At 45.3% G+C, this 18323-nt stretch overlaps 1 protein-coding gene across 1 annotated transcript in view; it reads right to left on the reverse strand.

The window, feature by feature from the left end:
- The window catches only part of WASHC5 (WASH complex subunit 5), a 205789-nt gene that overhangs the window by 115058 nt on the left and 72408 nt on the right, over positions 1–18323 (reverse strand). Inside the window, 2 exon segments of the mRNA XM_029592012.1 lie at positions 7904–8014; positions 12351–12426. Of these exon segments, the coding sequence (XP_029447872.1) occupies positions 7904–8014; positions 12351–12426 (187 nt within the window).

The following is an 18323-nucleotide window of genomic DNA, read 5'->3' on the forward strand; positions in this document are numbered from 1 at the left end:
AACTGGAACAAAACTCTCAACCGAGAAATCGGAACAGCAACCGAAAACAAAAACAACGAGCGGACTCTCCATTTCTTCAGAACAGCACGGGCAGGATCCTGGACTGATCCTTGGTACTACAGGAACGAAAATTATCAGGTAAGAAACTAATTTTCCTTTCCCTGTACATACCAGGATCAGTCCAGGACACCTGGGATGTACCAGAGCCAACTTACCGAGGGTGGGAAGCTGAGAGTCCCGCACGGAGTACCCTCTCTCCAAAACCCCCGGCGTCGATGTCCTGAACATCCAGCCGGTAATGCCGTGTAAAAGTATGCAACGACTTCCAAGTAGCCGCCCTGCAAATCTCTTGGGGCGACACCTGAGAAGACTCTGCCCAGGAAGCAGCGTGCGAACGGGTCGAATGTGCCCGGAGACCTTCCGACACCGACTTTCCTCGTACTATGTATGCTGAGCCAATGGCCTCCTTGAGCCATCGCGCAATAGTAGTCCGGGAAGCCGCACCCCCACGCTTTGGACCTGAGAACAGAACAAAGAGATGATCCGTCACTCGGAACGGATTGGTGACCTCCAGATAGCGAAGGAGTGCCCTCCGGACATCCAACCTCCGCAACTCCTGCATCTTTGGCTGCGAAGTATCCGTGACGTGAAAAGCAGGAAGCTCAATGGACCGATTTAAGTGGAACGCCGAGACCACTTTGGGCAAGAAAGAAGGGACCGTTTGTAAGGAGACTCCAGAATCCGAGATCCTTAAAAACGGTTCCCTACAAGACAACGCCTGCAACCCCGAGACAAGCTGCACCGACGCAATCGCGACAAGGAAAACTGTCTTCAACGTGAGATCCTTGAGGGTTGCCCGTTTAATGGGCTCAAGAGGAGACGAGCACAACGTGGAAAGTACCCAATTGAGGTTCCAGGACGGACAGGGATGGCGCAATGGAGGGCGGAGATGCTTAGCCCCCCTAAGAAAACGCGCAACGTCCGGATGCAGAGCCAAGGAGCCTCTATGCCCCTTGCCCCGCAGACAACCAAGAGCCGCCACATGGACCCTAAGGGTACTATACGATAGGCCTTTAGCCAGACCGGCCTGAAGAAAAGATAGAATATCGGATACGGGAGCCGTGGTAGGATCCACATTGCGCTCCGCACACCAGTCATCGAAGACTACCCAGACGCGAACATAAGCCATAGAAGTAGACTGCTTTCTGGCCCGCAATAACGTGGCGACCACTGCATCCGAATAACCTTTCCTCTTCAAGCGCTGCCTCTCAAAAGCCATGCCGCGAGACAGAAGTGATACGCATCCTCCAAATAAACGGGGCCTTGACGAAGAAGACCCGCCAACCCCTGGAGACGAAGGGGAGATGCTACCGACAACTGAATGAGATCTGCGAACCACGGTCGCCGCTGCCACTCCGGCGCCACCAGGATCACTTTGGCCGGAGGCAACTCTATGCGTCGAAGAATCTTGCCGATCATCGGCCAAGGAGGGAACACATACAACAACATGTCCGTCGGCCAAGGAAGAACCAACGCGTCGACGCCTTCGGCCCCTCTCTCTCTCTCAGACGGCTGTAAAACCTGGGCGCCTTGGTATTCTGCCATGTGGCCATGAGGTGTCCCCCACTTTTCGCAAATGAGGTGAAAAGCCTCTGGCGCCAATTCCCACTCTCCGGGATCCAGATGATGACGGCTGAGGAAGTCCGCCTGAACGTTGTCGACTCTGGCAATGTGGGACGCTGCTAGGTTGCTGAGGTTGCGCTCTGCCCAGGCTAGCAAGAGCTGCGCCTCTTCTGCCACAAGGGGACTTCTCGTTCCCCCCTGGCGGTTGATGTAGGACACGGTGGTGGCATTGTCTGACAACACTCGAACCGCCTTTCCCCGCACCAGCGGTAGAAAGGATTGCAGCGCCAGGCGTACTGCCCTGGTCTCTAGACGATTGATAGACCACTGAGTCTGGGCCAAGGGCCACCTGCCCTGCATCGACTTGCCCAGGCAGACCGCTCCCCAGCCGGAAAGACTGGCATCCGTGGTCACCACCATCCAGTCGGGCACTAGAAGGGACACTCCACAAGTCAAGTGGTCTGCTTCTAGCCACCAGTGAAGGCTGACCCGCGCCTGGTCCGTGAGCGGAAGCGGTAGATGAAACTCCTCTGACACAGGCTTCCAGCGGGAAAGCAAGATTGCAAAGGACGCAGATGAGCAAAGGCCCAGGGGACCAATGCTAGAGTTGAAGCCATAGAACCCAAAACCGTCAGATAATCGGAGACCAGTGGAAGCCGAAGAGACAACAAGCGGCGCACCTGACTCTGAAGCTTGCGGACCCTGTCCATAGACAGGAAAACCTTGCCCCTCTTCGTGTCGAACAGGGCCCCCAGGTACTCCAGGGACTGAGTGGGAACCAGATGACTCTTGTTGAGGTTGACCACCCATCCCAGGGATTGCAAGAGAGCGAGGATTCTGTTGACAGCCTGACGACACAGACTCGGCTCGAATCAACCAATCGTCCAAGTAGGGGTGTACCAGGAACCCCTCTCTCCGAAGCTGAGCCGCAACCACCACCATCACCTTTGTGAATGTCCGGGGAGCCGTGGCCAGCCCGAAGGGAAGAGCCCGGAACTGATAATGCCTGCCCAGAATACAGAACCTGAGGACCCGATGGTAAGACGGCTGAATGCCGATATGAAGGTAAGCCTCTATGAGGTCTAAGGAGGCAAGGAATTCGCCGGGACGGACCGAGGCAATCACTGACCGAATCGTCTCCATTTTGAAGTGTGGAATGCGAAGGCATCTGTTTACCCCCTTCAGAACTAGAATTGGCCTTGCGGTGCCGTCCTTCTTTGGCACGATGAAGTAAATGGAGTAACGGTCGTGGCCTTGCTGCCCAGGAGGCACAGGGGAAATTGCCCCCAAGGCTTGCAGGCGTTGAAGGGTTCCCCTTACTGCTGCACACTTTATGGGGCACTTGCATGGCGACACCAGGAACTTGTCGGTCGGAGTCCGTGCAAAATCTAATGCGTAACCGTGATTTAAAACGCTGAGGACCCACTGGTCCGACGTTATCTTGGCCCATTCCTCGGCAAACAACTGCAGCCGAGCCCCCACGTTTGGGACGAACGACTGTAGCTGCAGCAAGGGATGGACTGACCGCATCTCATTGGGAGGCCTTGGACCCCGTGCCCCCCGGGGCTCCCCCCTGACGGCCGAACCGTTTCCCTCGAAAGGACTGAGGCCAAGAAGACGAACGTGAGGACCCCGACCGATAGGCAGAACCGGCGGTCCTCTGCGGATGTGATTTCCTGCTGCCGCGGAAGCGGGAACGGCCAGCAAAGGAGGATCAGGCCCTAGACCTATCCTCAGGCAGCCTGAACGCCCTATTCTTACCAAGGGACAACATTAACTCATCCAACTCCTTGCCGAACAATAGCTTCCCCTTAAATGGCAGCGCCCCGAGGTGGGCCTTGGATGACCCATCCGCCACCCAATTACGGAGCCAAAGAAGCCGACGGGCCGACACTGCCGAGACCATGGATCTGGCCGAGGTACGAAGGAGATCGTGGAGAGCATCAGCACTATAAGCTATCGCCGCCTCTAGCTGATCTGCTTGCTTGGCCTCCCCATCCGAGAGGCTTGCATTAGCCTGAAGGTTCTGAGCCCAGCGCAGGCTGGCCCGCATGGCAAAATTACTACAGATGGCTGCACGGACCCCCAAGGCTGAAATTTCGAAAATCTTCTTCAGCTGTACCTCCAGCTTCCTGTCCTGTATGTCTTTGAGAGCCGTGGCTCCTGTAACAGGAATCATCGACTTCTTCGTCACGGCGGACACCGCCGCATCCACCTTTGGTAGGAGAAGTTCCAGCGCCTCTTCAGGTAACGGGTAGAGCCTATCCATAGCCTTGCTCACCTTTAGGCCCAGCTCCGGAGTGTCCCACTCACGGAATAAGATGTCCGAAGCCGTAAAGGAACGGGAAAGCTACCGCTGGTCCCGTGAGGCCCAGCAGGACCGGATCCATGTTGGCTCCTTGCCTGGGAACCACCGCAGGGGCCTCCACCCCCAGCTCCTGGAGAATAGCCGGGATAAGCGGGGACAGTTCCTCCCTACGGAACAAACGGACCACCTTAGGGTCATCCCCTTCGACGGCCGGCATTCCTTTCCCCGCCCCCGGCTGAGCGGGACCTTCATCTGCCGCTCCATCGGCCCCCCCCAGGGGCTCCTCGGCCGGGTCATCCTCTTCCTGGGAAGTGGAGACGGAGTCCGTGTCCTGCGGGATGCCCCGCCGTGCGGCGCTACCATCAGGACCCGTCATGGATTTTCTCTTCCGGGATCTGGCTGGCTTGCCAGATCCCTTCGCTGTACCTGCCTTCCCTGACTTTCTCCTCCGTTTACATTTTAAAATTTTGCGCAATAAAATCGCGAAATCGGAGGAATAGGAAGACCCGGAGCTGGATTCCTCGGATCCGGACCGTGCTGGGGACCCGGCTCCCCCGGGGGCGCTCCCCGAGGGCTGCTGCTGTGGGGAAAGCGCAGGAGGCAAGCCGCCATCTCCGGCTGCCTCCCTCGTGGCTTCCCTGCCTGCCAAAATGGCCGCCACTCCCGCGCTGATCGGGAACGGGTCCCCCGGGCCTTCACCGACAGAAGACTCGCGCGGCGCCCGGAACCGGACCCTAACAGCGACCCCAGACGAACCCGCGCCTCCAGACACGCAGACGGAGCAGACTCCATCACGAGAAAGCCGCACGCGCGGCAGACGGAGCCTCTCGGCATGCCGCGCGAATGAGGAGCAAAGTAAAAATTAAATTAAATTCGAACGCGCGAAAACAGCCCCCCCCCGAAGGAACGGAGAGCCGGCACGGAACAAAAGGGCCATCGCAAAAAACAAAACAGTCAAGAAACTTTTTTTTTTTTTTTTTGCTGCCGCTGTCCTCAGTCCTGAGGCTCCTGTTCCAGCGGGGGTGAGTAAACCGGGCTCCCCGGTGTCACCCCCGACGTTGCTACTACTCCAGGCGGGTCCTCGACCCTAGCAGCGGCCTCAACCAGGGGGGATGGTCCCCTCAGAACCTTCCAAACCCCCCTGGGAGGCAGGACCAGCGGGGATCCACCTACTAGTAAAAAAGAAATCTCTCCAAACCTTTTTTTTTTTTTTTTTTTAAACTAACCCAAGAGAACCCTGACCACTAAGAACCCAGGGAACCAGGGCTGTGACCAAACCTGCACCATCTACTGGAGACAGAGTAAGACTGAGGGGCTGTGACAGGCAAGTGACCATATATGGCTGAGCCTGACAGATCTTGCTCTGTCTCCATCTACTGGTGCGGAGTCACAACCCAGGTGTCCTGGACTGATCCTGGTACGTACAGGGAAAAACAGATTCTCTGCATCAGATTCTTGCAGACCGCCGCACGCAGGCTCAGAGTCGAAACTTCAAACTGCTTTTAAGGAGGATTTTCAGTGTCCGATCCTGAATATCCTTCAAAGCCGCTGTCCCTGCCACTGGAATGGTAGTCTTCTTAGTAACCGTGCATACTGCTGCATCCACCTTGGGAATCTTCCACGACTCCAGGGTCTGCTATAGCAAAGGATATAATTTGGTCACAGCCCTGGTTACCCTTCAAGCCCGCTTCGGGAGATTCCCACTCCCAATCCACTAACTTCTTCTCCATCTTAGGTATCAGGAAAGCCTTAGAGGGCCCCTGCCCCTGTAAGCCCTCCAGGACCGGGTTCATCCCTTGTTGTTTGACTCCTCCTGAGCAACCTTAATTCCCAGCTCTTCCAGAACCTGGGGGATCAACGGGTCCAAATCCTCCCTGCGAAACAAATGGACCGCTCGAGGATCATCCCCATCCGCAGCCGAAATTTCATCCGGATCCTGCATAGGATCTCCTACAGGATTGATAGGATCCTGACCCAGATCTAGCCACACATCCAGCAATGTACCAACAGGGTGCCTACCCGGATCCACTGGACCTCCCTGTACATGATCCGGATTCATCCGTGTCTTCCTCCACCGTGGACCTCTGGAGACCCAAAATCCTCAGGAAACCTCAGGACTCCGTCAACTTAGGCTTTTTTGCCGCCCGGGACTTCCAAGGCAAAAACCTCTTCGTCCCAGCAACCTTCCTGGCCAAATAGGCCTTATGCATCAAAAGGACAAAACCCAGAGAGAAAGTTTCTGGATCTGAAGAAGAGGGGTCCAGATCCACATTCTCCTGTGTCTCTTCCCACGCCCTGCCACCTGCAGGGTCTTGTTCTGCAAGAAAAAGCATGGGAGGGAGTCCCAAGGCCCTGAAACAGCAGCTTGGCTCTCAGCACGTGTACACAAAATGGCGGCTGGTACCTCAGATCCCCCCCTCCCCCGAGGCCTCAAAAACCTGCCCTGCTGAATTTGGGCTCCTGCTGTTCCCCTGCTCTACCCGAGGGATGGCCCATGAAGGACCCTAACACCTCAGGGAGTAGACATCTTCGCTACTCTTATCTTTGAAATTTCTTGACTACAGGTTTGCACCTCTACTATCTGCTGGAGAGACAGAGAAATACTGAGGGACTGCATGTGGCACTCTTGGTTATGTACAGTGCCTCAAAGTTTTGTTCTCTGCCTCCATCTGCTGGCAGGGATGCACAAACCCACTTATCTGGACTAATCTAGGACTAAAAGTGCAAGGGGTCCAGGGCTGGCCTCCCCACTCCCACCTCCCCTCCAGCTCCAAATAAAAATGTGTCACAAATAATAAGAGGAAAGAACAGAGGAGGAGTGGGGAAAGATAGCAGGCAGGAAGAGGAGACATGGAAGAGAAGAAAGAAGCAAGCAGAAAAAGAATATTAAAATATCTACTCTTAAAGAAAGAGAAAGAAGAGACAGAGAGAAAAAGAGAGAACTGAAACAGAACAGAATAAAGAGCACCAGAGAGAGACAGACAGAGAAATAAAGAACACAGAGAAGACCAGAGAATAAGAAAAAAAAAAAAGACATGCTGAGCCAGAAAATCAAACCAGAGATGCTTAAGATTGGAAAATATAATTGCTCGATACAAAACATTAATAACTGATCAGAAAATATCTTGGGACTCAATTCAAAGTCTTACGACTAGAATTTACAGGTTAATAGCTTAATTTTGTTGGCCGATTTAAATTTTTTTTAATGTATAATTAATTCTCTTGTATGGAGGACATGCTCTCAGCCCCGAGGCTTTTTTTTTTTTTTTTAACTGGGTCTATACTATTTTTGTGATAACAAAACTTAAAGAATGTGCTTTTAGGTATATTTTGAGAGTAGATTACTACAATATTCCAGGGGGCAGCCTACTTGTCAACCCTTCTACCCCCTCCCCTCCAAATGAACTGCTTGCTCACTTACAGTGAGAACAAGTATCCCAGATTCACCCACCACAAATCTAGTACGATTACTTTAACTCTGCTGCGCTAGTCACCTGTAAGCTATTTCTGCCTCCCTTAGAATTCAAGTGGGATTGTGTGTATTGGCAAGAAAAGGGGGTGCAGGAACCAGACCAGTAATTATTTGGCAGCAAAACAAATATCAATGATCCTGCTGATAGAAGGTTTAATTTTAGTGGTGGGAGAAAACCGATTTTTGAATTGGGTATATATATATATATATATATATATATATATATATATATATATATATATCTATATATATATATATATATATATATATATGAAAATATAGTGGCAAAAATCCAAAACGTGCAAATAGCGTAATGTATGAAAACAACAAAAAAAACTCACTATAAATTGCCAAGAAACTTTAGCAAAGAAAACCATATGCTAGAACCATATGCTACAAAACCATAAACGTAACCCAACTGTGTGAGCAATACTCGGGGGAAAAATAAAAGCCCAACCAGAACATAACATCATTGGCATATTCTTGGAGTTGTTCCTTACCTTTCTGACATAAGAAACCAGTTCTCCAGAATAATACTGTGACACGCTGAGCAAGTCCGGACTGTTTGCCTGGTTAATACGAAGCAGCGGCAAATCAAGGGCAGAAGCAAGCTACAAACAAAGAATGAATGTGTATTATAACCACATCACCTCCCACTCAACCTGTTTCTAACCCAGTCACTCATTTTAGAACCCAGACCATGGGGCGCTCAGTTAACTTTTAAGTTGTTTTTGTGGAACTGTGGCAAAGGCCTTACTGAAATTCAAGCAAACTACATCTAGTGCTCTCGCTGTATCCGATTTCCTGGCCACCCAATCAAAGAAACCAAACAGATTACCTCTGGTAAAGCCGTGCTGCCTCGGATCTTGTAATCCATTGGATGCCAGAAATTGCACAGTGATTCCATTCATTTGTTAGCCACAGAGGTTCATACCAATTGTCTTCCTTATTTCCACTTTTGATAATAGGAACCACATCTGCTCCTCTCCAGTCCTCAAGAACTAATCCTGACTCTAAAGCATTGAAAAGGTCAGCCAGAGGAGATGCCACGACTTCTCTAAGATCCCTTAAAAACCCTTGGATGTACCCCCATCTGGCCTTGTCACTCTACTTTTAAGTTCAGTTGGTTCATCAAGAACACACTTTTCTGAAAATCACTTAAGGTTTATTTCACTTCTAATCTGTGTTCATTTTGACTGGGTCCTGCTCCCGGCTCTTCCTCAGTGAACACCAAACAAACATTTCATTTTTCCATGTCAGCCTCTATATATTCCTCCACTTCACCTCTGAGTCCCATAATGCCACTTTTTCACTTCCTCCTTTAACTAACATATCTAATAAAAGTCTCGCTCCCCTATTTTACCGTATTTGCTTATTTTTTCTTCCATTTACATCTTTGCATTCCTTACTTCTTTCCCGGTTTCTCTTAGCGCTTTTGCGGATAATGTCGCCTGACTCCCTCTTTCCTAACAAAAAGGATAGCTGCCCTTCCAATACATCTCCTTTTAGTTTTGCCCACTGCTCTTCTTCTTCCCTTAGTTTTTCCCATCCAGCTAACAACTCCTTGACGTACTCCCCCATTTTAAACAAAGTTAGTTTTCCTGACCTACACTTTTGAATGAACCTTCACTGTCTGCACTCTGATACTGACCACACCATCTGATGATCATCCACCACATCAGAAAGAATGCCCCGCTGAGAAGCACCAGGTCCGGTATTGCCTCCCCCCCAGTGTGGGTTCCATTACCAGTTGCCAGCCCAGTTCTCCCTGCAGATAATCCAGGATCTCCCTTCTTCTGGAGTACACTACAGCCAGGATGTCCCAATCAACATCTGGCAGACTGAAATCTCTCCCTGTTTCATAGAAATTTTGTGAATATTCTATCCATCCAGCTAACAACTCCTTTGGCGTGACTTCTAACGGGGTATTAAATCAGAGCTGCAAATTTTATGGCTTTTGTCAATTTGAAAAATTAATTACTTATTTTTTTTTTTTTTTAAACATTTTGAAGGCCACTAGGGGCTGGCAATTCAACTTCACTGACAATTTCATGAAAAATGATCTATTCTGGCAAACAAATATAAGTTGTGGATCCCCACAGAAACTAACCTGATTAACCCAACTAAATTAAATTATATATATATATATATATATATATATATATATATATACACATATAAAACAAACCTATGGCAAAAAATCATTTTTTATATATACAAAATACACAGTATCTCATATAAGGCCAAGCAGGCTGGAGCAGCTTCCACCTAGACTCTTCCCATAATCCTGTCTGGGTCTCAGCCTTTTGGCTGAGAGGAGGTGGTCCAGCTCTAGGCTGGGGAATGACTGGCCATGAGCTGAGCTGAGAGCCGGAATCACTGAGCAATAAGCAAGCCATAAGCCTAGTGGAGCTGCAAACCCAAACAATGGAAGACCCCCTCCCTTTTTTTTTTTTTTTTTAAAGAAACTTGCCGGGGAGACTGGACGGACCAATTGGTGGTTTTCTGCCTTCATTGCTATGACACTTTAAGACCCTGATATTGACATTAATAAGAGGTACTGATCTATGCGAGAGGTGAACAAAGCATTAGCGCTACGTGGCTCTTACAGAATCCACATCACGTACGTTATAATCATAGCCTCATTTTGTTTTTTTGTAGAAAGTATAAAGTATCCCAAAGAAAAAGTGTTCACTGTGTTCAAATATACTTGTGTGTATCCCACTTTCTTGTCAAAACAATAGTTGAGGTTGAAAACAAAAAAAAGCATGGCTCATCTGTTACTGATTAATTACTTGAACAAACTATCTCCAAACAAGACGCAGGTGCTGAAGAACTTATCTTCCAGATGAGATGATATATAAGTCCACAAATGCAGAAACTGCAGAATACCCGACACAGCTTTCTTTAGGCTTGTTGGCAGTGAAAGAAACAATGGCGGTAATATCTTTTCGAAAAAAGCAGACGGCTCCAGATGCAGGCCATGGGAGAGAATATCCTCAATATCTATTTGATAAGAAATAGAGATGGTCCCAGCTGCAGGAGATAGAACGCTGAAACACAGCTGTGCAGGAACCGTGGACATATTCTCCAATATCTGCATTTGTGGATTTACTGTTTCATCTCATCTTAAATGTAAGTACTTTTGTTCCTGTGCCTTGTTTTTTTTCTACTTTATTCAGAGACAGATTGTTCAAGTAATGATGCAGTGACAGATATGCAATACATTTTTTATTTTCAAGAACTGCTGCTGTTTTGCAAGAAAGTTTGATATATAAGTATATATGAACACTGTTTGTGACATTTTATACTTTCTACAAAAAAAAACAAACTTGATTAGAGGCTACGATTCTAACATAAGTGATGGTGGACTTTAAGTTGGAATGGGATAAACATGTGGATCTCTAAAGGTTAGAGGATGGAATTTAAAAAAAAAAAAAAAAAAAAAAAAAAGAGTGCATGGGGTAACTGGGGGTACAGCTTTACAGACATTGCTATTCTCTAGTATAGATTACTGCAATTCTTTATTCATTGGCTTGCCTAAATAGCCTCCTTGACCATGGCAGATTATCCAAAACACTGCAGCTCGCTTACTGACACACACCCCAGTTTGTGAGCTCGTTACCCCAATTTTACAGCAACTCCACTGGTTACCAATAGCATTCAGCATTCAGTATATAAACTTTCCACAATCGTACACTCTCTCATACATAATGTTCAATCACCATGGATAAACGCCATCATGAAACTACATTCCCCGGCGAGATCCCTGCGAGCAGCAAAATCAGAATATTCTGGATATCCCCTCCCCTAAAATCGCATGTCTGGACGAAACTAGGGAAAGAGCACTTTCAATAGCAGGTCCAACCGTTTGGGAAATTCATTACCAAATGAACTGAAAAACCTAAAAGATCCTAGGTTTTATAAGAAAGCTTTAAAGACTTTATTATTTAAATTCGCTTTTAATATCTAAATCCAGGCGTATGATTGTTTGACTACTCGCTGCTATACAATTTAAATTTTATGTGGCTCTGCCGCCATGTTTAAATCTGTGAATGTGATATTGTAACCCGCCCTGAACGTAGGAAGGGCGGGCTATATTTAAATAAATAAACAAACAAACAAACTTCCTGGTGTGGCAGTTGCTACCCTTAACAAACGGTAGTAGCAAGGCTTAATGCAACGCCATCATTGCTCTCTGCTTCAATGGCAGTGGGAAAAGAGGAACTGGATTCAGAGAGCAACCAACGAGGGCTCCAACTTTTAAAGTTTGGGGAACAAATAAACATGGGGGTAACTTGCTAATGCGGCTTTTACTATCCTTAATCATTAAGCCTGATACTTTTGATGCGGCTCCATCATTGCTCTCTGCTTCCACGGCAGGGCTTAGGGAAAATTGGATTCGGACAGCATCCAAGGGCCCTGACTTTTATGGTCTGGGAAACTGATAAGCATGAGGGTAACCTGCACATAGTGCAGGAGATACTGACATAAGCTTGCTGGGCAGACTGGGTGGATCATTTGGTCCTTTTCTGCCATCATTTCTATGTTTCTATAAGAATCATGTAGTTCTAATGATTTACCTCTTGCAAAGATGAGTCCCTCTTATTAATTTCAATATCAGTATCTTAAAGTAATATATGAGATACTTTGTATTCTGTACCTATACAAAGTTATTTTTCCCCCCACAGTATTTGTTTAAATGAAATATAATATGCTGTTTAACACCGACGATGGATAAATGTTTTGTTCACAGGGGGAATATTTCTTAAATGGAATTTCTACATGCCCCTGTAATACTTGGTGGGCTTACTGAGTGACTAGGTATCGTACTTCTGGCTAATACTAACACATTTTTAGTTGGCAAAGGCATATTAACATCTAAATGAATTTTCTCTGTGAGGTATAAATGGCATTCTATTCTGCATCAGATATTTGTTGACTTACCTTTAAAAACGTAGCTCTAAGTTTGGTTACCATAGATGGACTGGCCCTGATGCTTTCCTGCATAATAGATGTGAAACTAGAAACAAGAGAAAAGGCAGAGCCATAATCTATAATTATTCAGACATCCCTGCATCAGTGCAGACAACATGGCATCACATATTATAATGCAAGTCCTTTGAAGTAATGCAATGCCAAAAGATGCTTTTATATAAAGACCTGAGTGCATATGCACAAATATGCGCCGTATATCTAGTAGTCAATTTTTAATATCAGCCATTTTACCTAGAAATTTATATTCAGAAAATATATTGTAATAAAACTTGTGTCAGTGAACCAAAATGGCCCTGCAGGTCAAGGACTAAGGTGGGAACCTCTGGTAGGGACCAGTTTAATTGTTCCTTGCCCTCAAGCTGACTAGGATCTAAGCCCTCCCCCAGCAGTCAGTCAATTAAGAGGCTCTAGAGTAGGCTTGTATTGGCGAAGTTGCCAAATCGACAACTGGTTTGAGGATGTGACGCTACATAGCCACGCGCGGGTGGTATGCAATAGCCCTGCAGTTGATGTGTCAGCAGGAAAAGCCAGCTGCCGCTGTACGTCTAGTGTAGGTGCAGGAAGTACTAGATCCATTTTTCAGGGCAGAATGGTCTAGTCATGATTTTACCCTGGGCATGCATAGATTTGCAGCTCCAACTTCCCTTAAAAAAAAAAAAGAAGAGTACAATGCAAGTCTATGTTTGCCATAGAGTAAAACTAGGACAGGATCTGTTAGAAATGAGGAGGAGATGTTAGAAAGAGCTCCACAGAGCTTAAGGGTGAGTCATTGAGAAAGACAATCCCTTTTCCATCAGCTTTTGCTTCTGGCAGGCCAAGTTACAGCCACTTTGACAGCATAAAGTGGCCTACTACATGTTTTGCTCCAGACTGCATAATGCCACTATATTCTGCTTCAGATGCATCAAGAATCAATTATTTGTGGCCCAGATGATTTGTTTATAAAACTGCAAATTAAGTAGTGGGTTTTGGGTTTCCCTAAATGTACCAATCCCTATGTGAAAAAGTGAAGGGAAAGCCAGAGATTGACTGGGATCTGTGAAATTGGCCAGACTAGATGGGCCCTACTCAGTGCCCTTGGTTTCCCAATTGACCACATAATTAGCTTGTTGCCACATAATTGACAACCTGCCACAGAATCAACATGCCTGAAAGGTTTCCTATTTTTTCATTCAACCTTTTGAAGAAAGCTGCCTGCCTGCCTTCAGTCTCAGCTCTCTCTGGCTGCTCCTGCTCCAGCCCATCCCCTCACAAATTGCCTGCAGGGAGCTCTCCCATTCTGTTGTTCCTCATCCCTCTTTCACCTATCCTGAAGTGAAAATTAGGGAAGGATGGGGTGGGCCGAAAAAAAAAGTCAGAATGTTTGATTCCTCAAAGATCTCTTAAATCCTTATCAAACCAAAGATAATTTTAATTTCTGGATAAGTGATGCTGCAATAGAAGAATTTCATCTTTATACAAAAGGTTCTTGCACCTGTATATGTGGCCAACCATACATCAGCTACAAAGGCATGAATGTTTCGGACGTATGCAACTGCAGGTGTCCACAGATGGCAGAGTGGGTATTAATTTTAATTCATAGAAGTCTTGATTTATACTACTGCTGACAAGTTTCAACTTGGGTTAATTCAAACCCTTTTTGCGTATATTACCATTTGTCCAATATAAGCACAAATATTTTTCTTTGTAATTAATAGCATGACAAACTGCTGATACAGAGAGCATTTTAGCATAAATAAGCTTATATACTCATAAAATTAAGGACATTCTCAAGAAAATATAAAAAGATGGTTGCATTGTATTTCATTTCAAAACAAAAGTGACATTTCACAGTTAAAAGTTTATAACACATCTTTATTTGATAGCTGATTTTTGTACTTGGTAAATTTTGTATTTGTATATAACTCAAACATTGTTTAAAAAGAAACAAAATGAATGGTTTTCAATAAGAAATTAACTTTTTTTGGATAGTCAGAGGTGTGACTATGCAAAATTCTGCACATTTGCCACATAATTTTGAAAAATCTGCTGCTAGAAACTGGGGGCTCTGTCCTTCCTATCTTTAGCTGCTGTTGCATTCTAACTTGATCTTACTGTTCAGATCAATGTGCAAATACTTTCCCATTGCTAAAAAACAAAACAAAACCCCCAAGGACCCCATTTATTAACTTTTCTCCACACATCTAAATATATATGGAGAGTTACATTCATACATACACAGAAATACATATGCATATATTAGACACGTGGTAAGACACAAAAGGTTGCTAATTCTTAAACATCAAACCTTTTTTTTTGTGTTTAAAGTTTTTTTTATTGACTCAGGAGTCATCCGCAAAACAACAGTATAGCGATTAAACAAAACACACATGATATGTACAATGAAGCAAATAGATAACATGAAGAAATGATCATTTATTTATTTATTTATTTATTTTTGGTTTTTATATACCGGAAGTTCCTGTATACAATACATATCACTCCGGTTCACAGGTAACAAGATAACTATCGCCGGGATGGCGGTTTACATGGAACAAGTCAAACGATTAATCAATTATAGAGTAAAATACAACTAGGATCAACTTAAAAACATATACAAGTACCTTGTTATTTGTAACTGCTTCCTCCTCACTAATAGGTTACTCATTTGTTCTTTGTACACCCCTGTTCTATGTAAACCGGCATGATGTGATTGTATCATGAATGCCGGTATATAAAAATTTTAAATAAAATAAATAAATAAATATAAATAAGGCAAATGAACTTTACATTATTGTTGTAATAACAGGAGGGTTATTGCTCTTCTTGAACTTAGCTCTCAGGGAAGGCTTGAAGGAAGAGCCAAGTTTTGAGTTTAACTTTAAAAGTAGTATGGCACGGCTCAAGGCGGAGCTCTGGTGGTAGAGAGTTCCAGAGAGATGGGCCCGCTGTTGATAGTGCGCGTTTCCTCAGGGAGGATTTTGCAGGTTGGGTGACCATTCTGTTCTGGTATGCCCTTCTACTTGGCCTTTTAGAAGTGTGTAGTTGAAGCTGGAAGGTTAAGTTGAGTGGAGATATGTTATGTAGGGCCTTATGGATCATCATGCTGGTTTTGAACTGTATCCTGTATTTAATGGGAAGCCAGTGGAGATTCTGGAGGATCGGGGTGATATGGTCCTTTTTTAGTCATTTAGTCAAATGTTTTACAATAAATTCCCATTCTCCCCCCACTGGCAACAAGGATGAAAACACTGAATAGGAAATAGTAAATAATAAAGAATAAATAATAAGATCAGGCAAACATCAAACTTTTTTAGAAGAACCACAGGAGCACTGAGAGGAGAGGATCAGCTTGCTGGTGGCGGAAAAGAATCGGTAAGTACTGCTTGGGAAATTTTTAGAACTTAAAAGTTTTGGGGAGAAGTAAACTATTGGGGTATATTATTTAGTGTGTTTGTGTGACTGTATTAAATAGCTAGTCAGAGGGCAGGCAAAAATCAGGAGTTTGTGTGTTTGTATTTCCCTTCCTACCACCCCTCTCCCACCCACCCCTAGCTTATCCTTTAATTTATAGGCAGGTGACACTTTCACACTAACAAAAAAAAAAAATCAAATCAGCTTTTTTAACTTAAATTCAGAAATTCCCCACACCTTATCAAGAATTTAATCATTCCCTTGTAGGTTACTACCAGATAAATAGTGAATACACTAATACATTTAAAGGACCCTAATTGTATGCATTCCTACTCCAATAGCAACCTGAACTTAACTAGGAACTGAACAAATTTAAGATGGAGGCAGCAGTCCAGCAGCAAGAGGGGGGCCTCCCAGTCTTTTGCATAGAGTGTCACATGTATGATTTTTTTTTTTTACCACCGGTGAGAAGTTGTACATGTGCACCAGGTGCAAAGAGCTCCTGTCTCTCAGAGAACGAGTCTGATCTCTGAAGGCTAGCGTGGCAGACCTGGAGGAACCGAGGCAGACAGAGAGGAATATAGATGAGACCTTCAGGGATATAGCAGTCAAGTTCCAACCAATCTGGCAGCCCTGATAGGAGAGCATTAACCTGGTGCATCAGGAAATGAACCTGTAGCAAGAACCTGCTCACCAGGTGGTGCATTGTCCTGTCACACAGAGGACGAGTCTCCCAGGGCTACTGCCCAGGAGGAAAGTATTAAAGTTAGCAGTCATAGTTGGTGATTTGATTATTAGGAATGTATACAGCTGGTGGGCATGAGGATTGCCTGGTAACATGCCTACCTGGTGTATAGGTAGCGGACCTCACGCGTCTCCTAGATAAAAATCCTATCTTTTATCACTTTTAACTTTTATCACTTTTTGCCTATTGTTCATGTTGATGTTATTGTTATTGCACCATTGTTTCTTGTAAACTGATATGATATGATTGGTATCATGAATGTCGGTATAAAAAAGCCCTAAATAAATAAATACATACATTTTTAGACAGTGCTGGGAAGGAGCCGACTATTGTGGTACATGTGGGCACTAATGACATAGGAAAATGAGGGAGGGAAGTTCTGGAAGCCAAAATTTAGGCTCTTAGGTAGAAAGCTGAAATCCAGAACCTCCAGGGTAGCATTCTCTGAGATGCTCCCTGTTCCACGCGCAGGTACCCAGAAGCAGGCAGAGCTCCGGAGTCTCAATGCGTGGATGAGACGATGGTGCAAGGAAGAGGGATTCAGTTTTGTAAGGAGCTGGGGAACCTTTTCAGAAGGGATGGACTCCAGACTGCTGGCTCTAATCTTAAAAAAGGAGATAGAGCAGCTTTTAAACTAAATCAAAGAGGAAAGCCGACAATCGCTCAGCAACGCATGGTTCAGAGGGACGTATCTTCAAAGGATACTAATGAAGCATTAGAGTTAGGACATCCCAACAGAGAGGATCCAATAATAAGAAAAGTTGTCCAAGTGCCTATAATTAAAGACTCACTTGAGCTAAAAAAGATTCCAATTTATCCCTGTCAACTGAAAAGCAGAATGTTAATACAAACAAAAAAACCCCCTTTGAAATGTTTGAAAGCTAATGCCTAAATTCTAAGAAGTAAGATGGGACAATTAGAGTGTATAGCAGAGAATGATGACAGACTTAATTGGCAACTCAGAGACATGGTGGAAAGAGGATAACCAATGGGACAGTGCTATACCGGGGTACAAATTATATCGCAATGATAGAGAGGGGCACCCAGGAGGCGGTGTGGCGCTTTATGTCCGGGATGGCATAGAGTCCAACAGGATAAAGATTCTGCACGAGACTAAATGTGCAACTGAATCTTTATGGGTAGAAATCCCTTGTGTGTCGGGGAAGACTATAGTGATAGGAGTATACTACCGTCCACCTGGCCAAGATGGTGAGACTGATAGTGAAATGCTAAGAGAATTTAGGGAAGCTAACCAAATTGGAAGTGCAACAACAAAGGGAGATTCAATTATCCCAATATTGATTGGGTAAGTGAATCATCAGGACATGCCAGAGAGACAAAGTTCCAGGATGGAATAAATGACAGTTTTATGGAGCAATTTGTTTAGGAACCGATGCTAGAGGGAGCAATTTTAGATCTAATTCCCAGTGGAGCGCAGGATTTGGTGAGAGAGGTAATGGTGGTGGGGCTGCCTGGCAATAGTGATTAGAATATGATCAAATTTGAATTAATGACTGGAAGTGGGACAGTAAGTAAATCCATGGCTCTAGCACTAAACTTTCAAAAGGAACACTTTGATAAAATAAGGAAAATAGTTAAAAAAAAAAAAAATTAACCCTGAAAGATACAGCTACAAAGGTAAAAAGCTTGCAACAGGCGGGGACACTGGTAAAAAATACCATCTTAGAAGCACAATCCAGATGTATTCCATGCATTAAGAAAGGTGGAAGGAAGATCAAACTATTGCTGGCATGGCTAAACAGTGAGGTGAAAGAGGCTATTTT

Source organism: Rhinatrema bivittatum, chromosome 2 (assembly GCF_901001135.1).
Source record: "Rhinatrema bivittatum chromosome 2, aRhiBiv1.1, whole genome shotgun sequence".
Taxonomy (NCBI): Eukaryota; Metazoa; Chordata; class Amphibia; order Gymnophiona; family Rhinatrematidae; genus Rhinatrema; species Rhinatrema bivittatum.